The 10,474-nt window shown below is 40.1% G+C and overlaps 1 protein-coding gene across 1 annotated transcript; it reads right to left on the bottom strand.

Moving 5' to 3' along the window:
- Positions 1-509: 509 nt before the first annotated feature.
- Positions 510-3,755, bottom strand: LOC139293840 (homeobox protein Hox-D11b-like). The gene is made up of 3 exons (XM_070915443.1): positions 3,110-3,755; positions 1,658-1,805; positions 510-603 (listed from the first exon to the last, which is right to left on the bottom strand). Exons 1-3 carry the CDS (start codon positions 3,753-3,755, stop codon positions 510-512), a joined length of 888 nt encoding a protein of 295 aa, XP_070771544.1.
- Positions 3,756-10,474: the final 6,719 nt, after the last annotated feature.

Here is a 10,474-nt window from a genome sequence, read left to right as displayed (position 1 = left end):
CAACAAGGCGACGTCAGGACCACACTCACACCATTACAGTGTCAGCAGTGCAAGTCAGCATAAAAACACGTGAAAAAAGGATGAGTCAAATACTCTCAGAAAAGTGAAATCTAAAACATGAGGCTCCACAGACGAGCTACATGTGCGTTGGCTGTTTCCCCATATTTCGTTTACTTTTTCGTGAGAAGCGTGAAGACTGTATGTCCTTATTCCTTGGACGTGACATGAAGGCCTGAGGCAGAGAGAGGGTTCATTTCTTCACAGTAAGACACATGACTTCAGAGGGACGTTGGGTTCAAATGAGGCAAGAGGAGACGTCTGAATGTGTTCTTGATGAGAGACAGAATATAGGGAAGTTGCGGTTTGTACTCGAGACAATTTTCTCCATTAATAGCGGGAAGGAACTGTGTTTATTTATGATTGCGGTGATACAGTGCTGTGACAAGGTTTGGCAGAGTTGTCACACAGTTTGTGCATGACACTGAAAGAAAGACTGTCTCTTACGTCTCTCAGAAGAGGCGGTATCCTGCGTGGTACTGCAGTCTCTCTGTTTTCATTTTCTTCTCTTTCATTCTTCTGTTCTGGAACCAGATTTTCACCTGTCTGGATCAGCAAAGAATAGAGCAGAAACATGCTTTTACCGTTTGATTTCTTTGTGCTGTTCTTGCTGAGTTTTTTTTTTTTTAAACAAACGCATGCAGAAACACAACAAACGGCAATATGCAATGATGCAGAATGCATTTTGGGCAAAACATATCAGAACGTAACCGCATGACGGCCATCACCAACATTTTTTGATTGGTTATGTCTACAACACACACACACACACACACACACACACACACACTTGCCAAATAAATATGATTATGGTGAAGTTTAAAAACTAAAAAGATCTGGTAACTGAAACATCATCATTTGCACTGTATAAAGTCAGGTCTATTTTATTGCCGGAGGGTGGAATAATCACCTCACCTGAGCATTAATTTAACATTAACAGGGCCGCAACTAACAATTATTTTCATTATCAAGTAATCTTCTGCCAATCACTTTCATGATTAATCGATTGGTGTACAAAAATCTGAATTTCCCAGAGCCCAATGTAACATCTTCAAACGCCACAAACCCAAAGATATTCAGTCTATAATGATATAAAACTGAAAATAATCCCCACAGAATTACAAAACAATTAACTGATTATCAAAATAGTTTCTGATTCATTTTCTGTCAATTAATCGACTAGTTGTTGGTGGTCTAATTCCATTAAGCTTTTTACTGTTTGCAATTAGAGCCATATAAACAATGAAAAAAACATGGAGGCTTACCTTTCATGCTCAAAAACTACCATTAAATATTCCTGCTAATCATACTTCCATAGCCTCCATAGCACTTTGCTACCAAGTGGAACCAGACACCAGTATGGTAACTGCGTTTTACCATATTACAGAGTATTTAATGAAAGTGCTTCACTGCAGCCTGCAGTTTAGTGGAGTAACACCCTATAACCCTATCACCCCTAGCCCTGATTTATCCTGATGTAACCCCAACTGGAGCAAGGTTGTGCCTTTGCCCCAGGTGTAATTGGGATCCTGTGTCCTCGGCTATATATAGGTTTTATTTTAATTAGGCTAAATGTAATTAAAGAAATATTGCAAAGCACCGATCTGTTAGGCGCAGAAGGCGGGACAGCTCCAAGCGTCTGTCCTTGTTGATGTAAATGTTGAATAGAAACTCTCTCTCCAGCTCTCTGATCTGCTGCTTGGAGTAAGGACAACGCTTGGTCCTCCTCACACAGGGCTCTGTTGGAGACAGAGGGGAAAGAATAAACATGAAATGATAAGAAACAGTCACAGAAAAGGGCTCTACAACTGAATTATAAATCCAGTAAAATAAGCCAATAACAAAGGCCAGTATTCTTCACATCTGTCCAGGTCCAAGGTGCCAAATAGTTGGGGTGGGGGTTTGGATGTTCAGACTATCTCCTCCAAACATCCAGCAGAGGCGAGCAACCGCTATTAAATTTACTAAAATCAAACTCATGTGAATCAGAGTTGAATTTAATGAATTTTAACGTTTAATATAAGTTGAATGTCAAGGTCTAAGTCAAAACAGTGAGCTCAAGAAGTTAATTATTATTTTCACATTAGGTTAAGTTTTGCACTTGTAGATCTGCACTCTGTAAGTTGTAGGCAAAACCATTTTGCTATTTCTACAGGCAGAGTTGGGCGTGCAACTCAAATTGCTAACAAATGGAGAGAAAATTGGAGCATTATTGATAAGTAATAATCACATTTACCAGCGCTGTTTGCCAATGCCAGCTCTTTGCATAAGTCCATTCACATATATGAGACAGACCCGTGTGTTAATATTAAAAGTACGATATTTAAAGGTGTAAACATCAGCATGTGGGCTTTCTCTTTGTAGGCCTGTATTCGATTTGAGGGACATTATATTGTTATATTGGGGCCATTACATAGCCTGCATTCCTTCGGTTTTATACTTGTACAAGAAAAGTACACAATTTCTATTCCTTTTTTTCTTTCGTTAGGCTAATAGTGATATTCAGTCCTGTATCTCAGTCCGCTTTATTTTGAAAAGACAAACCTGGTCTAATAAAACATACATAGGCAAAAACAGATGAACAAATACATCAATAAAACAGTTAACTACTGGTCTATTTTCAGCCTTGACAAAGCTTTATAAATGACTGTTGGCTGCTCAGTTTGGGCCTTTTCTGGCTCTTGACAGCATTTTACGTGCCAAAACGTTCAGTCAGCTTATGTAACATTAGCCGAAGAGTAGCCTATATATTCTGTGTCAGAGCATGGAAGGAGTCCCTGATATAGAAATGATTATATATATATATATATATATATATATATATATATATATATATATATATATATATATATATATACACACATGTAGGATATCAAATAGTTGGATCAAGTTATCAGTACAAATCACTCGTGAGATTTGCATATCAAGAGAGCCCATGTGGGGTCGTGATGACTCAAATCAAAGGTCTCCGCGTGGTCCCATTCAGTAATTAAAGTAATTAATTAACATTATAGTGGGCTATTATTAGACTTCCACTCACTCGGGGCATGGCTGTAGTCTCCTCCGCTGCCGCTGGATAACGGCGCATCCTCCTCGTCTTTCCCAGCCTGGGGTGACTCTGACCCCGCCCTCACCTCGCTGCTCTCCCCGCTATGACAGCTCGTCCACTCGGCCCGGTTCGACTGTTGGCTCCCATGTGTAATCTCCACTCTCGGATGCACTCCGTCATGTGCATACTCGGAAAACTGGTCAAAACCCGGCGGCAGGATTGCGTTCCGCTCTGCCGAGAAGAGGATTCGTGAGTCGGGATTGAACGTCGTGTATCTGCCGGGGAAACTCCGCGGGTCTCCCGCAAAAGCTTGTGCGTGAAGACGGGGACCAGGGGCGCCGTAAACCGCGCCACCGTACCGAAAGCAGTCCTCACTGGTATTTAATATCGTCTCCGACGGGGATGGTAAGCCCTGGTGATGGACAGCCTCACCCGGCAGTTTGAAGCAGGGTGGCGGCGGGGAGGTGATGGGACGCTTCGCCTGGTAGAGGGTCCACGGAGGAGGATACTGCGGCTCATAGTAGCAGCAGCCTCTGTAGCCCGACAGTCTTCTCGCTGAAGCGCTGCTGTGGTCCAGCAGAGCTGTGCCGTTCTCCGTTAAAAAGCCAAAGTCAGACTTTGACAGAAATGTGCGGCTTGGTAAATACATGGATAATCAAAATAGCCACCTTTAAATGTGAACAGTGACCTAACAAAACCTTAAGATTGTCATAAACAGGGTTCTCTATTTCCACATGGGGCACAGCGTATTAGTTGTTACCCTATAGCCCTAAATGCAGCAATTCAAATCAATATAAACTTGATAAAAAACATAGCCTGCATCCTGACTGAAGTCCTGAAAGTTAAATCAAGAAACATAAACTTATGATATAAATAATACGTCCATCTCCACATCTCTTCATTACCCCCAAGACCGCAATGAAACCACTTCTCAGAGTCCTCTGGAAAGTGAGGGAAACAGTCTTTGACCTTGAGCCTGCCCAAACTGGGTCTACTGAGTACAATTAGCAAAACTTACAGTACAGGCTGGGCTGCTCGTTTTTACAGTCAGGCCAGCCCCAAACACTCACACACTCACACACACACACACACTCATACTCACACCGTTCTGTGCATCTACTGCAACTACACTAACAATAATACTGTAGTTCAGCCTCCATGGCATTCTGTATAAATCATACATACATTGCCAGGAGGTGAGATTGAAATGTAAACCTTACTGGTAATGTTATATCTACTTTATGTATCCTATAATAAAAGATCTGTTTTTCAAACACAAAGAAAAACATTCCTCTTGGATGCATGTTGACTCTTTGTGCATGTGTGTAGGTCATAAAACTTCTTGGATATTTTTTTACGTTTAAAGCTAATTTATTCAAATTTTCATGGAAAACGAAGGGGCACAAACAAGTCTTGCAGGAGGCTGGACTTCAAAGCCCATTTTGGACATTTATGAGGGAGGCTTAGTTGGGGCTAAATGTATTTTTCAAAAGTTTCTGTCCTCTGTGATCGTCCGTTTTGTCCTTTGTGCCCAGGCTGAGTCCAATTAAAGGAAAACATCTTAGCAATCCAGCTAAGATGGGAGAATCAAAGCTGTATTAGTCGAGCAGTAGTCCTCAGGTTACAGCTTAGTGATTTCCTTTAAGAAGTATGCAGTATATAAAGTATATAAGAGCTTTGTAAAAGGAAAACCTTGTGGCATAAAGGGATTTTCCCATTTATTGCTTAATAAACAAATGCGTTAAATCAAAAAATATTTCCTATTTCATGCATTCACTCATCATGACGACATTTCACTGAAACACTTGTTGTTCTGATAGAAAGATCATTGACACTTAATACCCAGAGTTATTTTTTTTTTTTGCATGTTCTTGTTGTATATAGACCATATCATGTGTTCACTCCTGACACGCCCTTTGATCAGCCTATAGTCACTGTTGCTGAATATAGATGCATGTGAAATAACATTACTGTCATGCAGAAAATAACGTCTGCAGAGCACACTTGCACACACTCACTTAGGATCAAGTAAAGACCTTAATATGTTAGATGCCACTACTATTTGATATTTTATGAACAAACAAGATTCAAACTTACAATCTTATCAATTTTAAGAGAAGAAAGAACAACCAAGGCCTAAAGTACCGCAACGACAATAATCTTAACTACCCCAAAACAAAACCTGGACTCAGGACTTCCAGCCAAAATCAGAATTAAGTATATTAACTATAACTTAACAAAAGGCTTTGTGCTGATGAGGAGCAGGGCTCTCTGTCTCTCTGTCTAATCAGCTCCAGTTCATTAGGCTCTGGAGAGAGGACGCAGAAGACGCGAGAACAGAGACAATAGACAGAGGGTGAGGGTTGGCTTACTGGCTGATTACCTTTGTGTGAGAGTGACTGTCGACAGCAGAGGCCTTCAGTATGTAGGAGATGTAAATCACAGCCGGGAGTGGCTTTTTAATGTAACAGGACCCGTACACGCCATTGTCATGAAACATAATGCAAACTGTCCGCATGTATGTTAGTTTTGCATGATAGTTAAGTTATACAGTATAAATAACAAAGGCCGTCTCCACAGAAGACATTTTGACATGTCACAGGATGAAGCACAGGTGTAAATAATACAATGGTGGGTGAATTTCATTTAGCTGGGTCCTGTTATTGTTCACACTGCTGGGACACTTAAGAACATTGTTAATGTTATTGGTAACCGCTGTGATTTACCTACTATGACAAGTCTGCTGTGACAGCTTGTTGTTTGCCAAACAGTGCGTTGGATAGTGTATGTTCAGTTTTCATAAGATCTCTTCAGCAGGTGGCTGGTGGGCAGTTTCTCTCAATACGAAGGTGTTCACGGATGCTTCTCTGAGCAAGAGAACTGACTCCAGGTAGCTGGTATGCATTCTTTACACCAACAGGTTCTTAGCCGGGTGGTTTTGTTTCTGGTTACATCTCATAAATTTGTGTGATACAACTTATAATTTACAGCAATGCAGGGCTGTTGCGACCAGAGTGAACTCAATGAACAAACCAGATGTAGACCTAAGATTATAGCTGTATTTAGGTCATCACATATCATATGGAAGTCCTTAAAGGAGCTGCACCAGAAACCCTTATCGGCCTATAGCAATATAAATGCCATAGTGGTGTGTGGGGATTTTCCATTTATTGCATAATACATATTTATGTCTAATTAACTCTATTTAATGCTCAGCAACTGGACATCTGAATGAAACACATCACTGGATGAAACAACGGACATCTCTTCCTCTGCTACTCCTGTTTTTGATTATATACTGAACATGTGAATCACCGGAGCTCATCACTGTCGCAGGTTTAACAACCCCGAACACCACGTGACGGCCTCCGGTAAACATGCTGCTGATTAAGCCTCCTTCGATGTGACAGCCCGGAGCCGGTGTCACGTGGCTCGGCTGGTGTCGTAGGTAATGTCCGGTTGTGTATGTTTTAAATCAAATTAAAATAAACGCATGGGAGAAAAAAAATAGCTAACCAATTATTCTCATGTTAGCTTTGAGCTTTTCAGTTTGGTTACACAGTGTTAGGAAGACAAACGGCAACTGTGACAGAATGAATGAGTGAAGCTCATAGTTGAAAGTAAGATCACGGGGGCTGTTTCCTGCATTGTTGTTGCACTTTAGTATTTGATCTAAAACTGTGAACAAACCGGAAACCTAAGATATTATATGCGGGTGGTCTCAGGCTTTCGGATGAACTTCCGTTGTTAAACCAGTACTACACACCACCAAACCTCTTACAAAATATATAAATAAAGTAAAACAGTGGACCCCAGGCCTGTAGTTTTCATGAATACTTTAAGATCAACAAATAGGCCATCTCAAAATTCATTTCTGAGCAACTCGGGGAAAATGTACTTAAGGGTGGACCACATTATTATTTATTGCTATTAGTATTATCATTAGTAGGCCTACTAGTAGTAGTAGTAGGCTAGTAGTAGGACACCACTGAAATCGCCCAGCAGCATTAACGCTATTTGAGTGTGAGGTCCTGAAAATCATCGTTTGCCAATTCAAATATATCAAAAATCATGTTAATTATTAAATTAACATATATGAACCCCTAATAATGAGCGTTATCCTGTGAATAAATATAGGCCGAATAGGCCGAAAAGTCAGGCCTGGCATGTAAACGCTCTTCAGTCCATGCTGATTTTCTCCTACAATGTATTAAGATAAGATAAGATAATCCTTTATTCATCCCTCAGCGGGGAAATTTGCATCGTTCCAGCAGCATACAGGATAGCGCAATAGGGACATAAGATATAATAAATGACAGGCCTGTAATAGTAATGGTTATAATACGTGCAACAGTTTTTACTTATTGTTCATTTAGCAGTAAGTAAACGAATCAAAGTTTTTTGGCCATAAGACATTTAGTTCATTAAAATGCATTGCTCTGCGTTACATTCAGTGAAAGTGCAGGTCAAAAGTTAGCCTATGCATAAAAAGAGAATTTAACGAAGGCATTTCAACGCGGAGCGCTTTTACAGAGAAAGCCTGATGCGCTGAAAGGGAAACATACCCGCAAACTAAAGAAAGCGAAGGAAGACAAGGACAGAAACACAAGACGAAATGAATAAAAATAATCACACACGGCAAGTGTGCGCACCTATAGGTTCTTTGAACTGAAATCAGCAGGATAATGGAGGCTTACCTTGTTGGGTGGATGAAAGACAGAGCAGCAGCAGAAAATCCAGGCCAACTTCACGGGCTGTGCGTCGGCATGGACATCTGTCCCAAAGCAGGTGTCTCCTGTTTTGACAGACACACACTGACTGCCAAGTCCAATAAACGGTCCAACCCCATAAACTAAAGTGTCTTTGAACCATGTGCCGTCCACTCGAAATGTTCAGTCAATAAGAGACACAGACAGCAAATGGTGGCATGCAGGAGGCCTTTCATCCTCACTGGAAAGGCCTTTTTGTGGATTAGTACAAGGCAATATCAGTACCACTATAATACCAAACCATGGCTCTGTACTATGCCAGTTGAGAACCACAATTGTACCACAGCTCTAATGATATAAATGTTAGATATTTTTAATCACCAATAAGTAAGACTGAAAGGTAAAACACAAAAACAAAGTAGAGTTTTAATGGATCACGTCAGAATGTACTTTTACTTTTGCGCCTCTGTGGGACAAAAACTGCTGGAATTACAGTTATACATTTACACATATCTGTATGCTCAGACTGGTCTGAGTCTCATGTAAAGTTAGTCAGGAGTTATCTAATGAAGGCACTAACAATGCTGTTCAAAGACAAAGTTTGTCTTTAAACAAATTTAAAGAATACTCACATTGTATTTGATTGTATTTTATTTTGTCGGATACATTCACATGATGTGATTACTGTTTGGTGTTCTGTGACTTAACAACATCCATTTGTCCCACTACACACACTTAGTGTATGTCTGTGTGTGTGTGTGTGTGTGTGTGTGTACTTTGTGTAAGTGGGATGCTGGATGATTGTTAAAAAAAAGTCCCTGCTGTTCATTTTCACTCAGAGTGTTTAATTTATTAAGGGTTAATGAAACGGAAATAACATCAGCATCAGGATTACTCATCAGCTATAATATACATACGTGTGTGTGTGTGTCTGTGTGTGTGTGTGTGTGTGTGAGATGGAGAAAGAGGAGGGGGGAAAAGAGAGTTTTATTAGGCCCATAACTCTCTTCAGACTCCAGAGGAAGCTGTAAGCATTAAAGCTGAAGGCCAAATCTCTGCACACTGCAGCCTAATCTGAAACAGCTCAGATGGGAGTTGAGAAAATGCTGCTGAATATTAAAGAAATTCCACAGCTTCACAACATTTCTACAATGTGATAGCAGTGGAAACACTATGGGAACTAATGTGTGTGTTTTAAGGAGCTGAGCTTCACTCTAATTAGTTTTGGTGTGTGACATTCAGCAGCCCAGATTTTTGTTTTGCAGAACAGGTCACCTGTACTGAAAGGAAAACTACAAAAGTATTCACTTATATTTTAAATGTGTATCTGAGGTTCTGCTATAAACCATGTGTAGGGAGCGCATGGCCTCAAAAAGGCCCCTGGCCCCTGCAAAGTGCCTCACCAGCTGTTGTTACCCGCAGAGAGGGCATTATTGTCATTTCATAATTCTTCCCGTTGGGCTGGAAAGGAAATTATTACATTGCAGATATTTTGGAAGTGCTTGTAATAAAATAAAACGACATGGTGACATGCATGATGGCAAGATTCATTGTTTAATTAAAAATTTGATATCATCACAGTTTACCATATCATATATTATTCTCTGTCCCACTGATCAGCTCTCAGTGATGAATTTGTATATACATGTAGTTTCATCTTGCGCTTGTAATCTTATTTGATTTATTTTCTTATCATATTTTATCTTATTTTCCCTATGTTTTTTGTACAGTAACCTACTGAGCACCCCCCTTCATTTCACTGCATGTTTTACTTTGCATCTCTGTGCATGTGACAAAAAAACCTTGAACCTTGAATGCTGCGTTGAAATAATACAATTGTGACATCTAGTGGCGAATGTTTGACTTACATCATAAAATAACTAGAAAAGCACTACCCTGTATTTGGGTTCTTTTTTGGACTTTATCTTTTCGTATTTGATGGCTGGCTTCATATTATTCTACCTCTGTATTATTTTTTGTATAGCTGACTTTTCATTATTTGACTTGTCTAAATGTCATGTTTGGCTTTTAATGAACTGCAGTGTGTATTTGATATTCGATGTACATATTCAGTAATTATTGTGGTCACTTATTATATCAACAATTGTTTTGTGTTGTGTTGTGCTGTGTTTGCAGTGTTTGGGGTAGTTAGGGGCGGTGATGTTTTGGTCAACAGGACTTGACCCAAGACATTCCATTCAACTAATAATTACTTTTTTGACTAATAAATTAGTTGATTGAATTGATAAATGTGTCAAGTTATTTTTCAATGCAGTCCTTATATCAATCTACACTCCCGATATGGTGAAAATTGCATGACTTGACCAAAAGACCACAAAAGACTACAACACAAAGGACTCTGGGAGACAAATCAACCTCTGCTTCCGGGTGACGTCATCATGGGTTACGCCCGATACGTCCATGGGTTACGTCTCCACGCAGCGCCAACTCTCGTCTCGCTTGGCAGTTGGGATGTCAGTTCAGGTAACAGCAAAAGTCTGCTGAGTGCTTGTTTCTGCGCTTACCTGAATACATGACCGCTTAACAGAAACACCTAAACACCAACTAATGTAAGTACTTATTTAGATTAATGACCTAATGAAGATGACAGTGATAACCTTAACGACAGTGTGTTGCTAGTGACGTCGGTACTAAGTCT

The sequence above is a fragment of the Enoplosus armatus genome, chromosome 12, assembly GCF_043641665.1.
Source record: "Enoplosus armatus isolate fEnoArm2 chromosome 12, fEnoArm2.hap1, whole genome shotgun sequence".
Lineage (NCBI taxonomy): Eukaryota > Metazoa > Chordata > Actinopteri > Centrarchiformes > Enoplosidae > Enoplosus > Enoplosus armatus.
The sequence above is the reverse complement of the archived record's forward strand: the minus strand, read 5'-3'. Positions and strand labels throughout refer to the sequence as shown.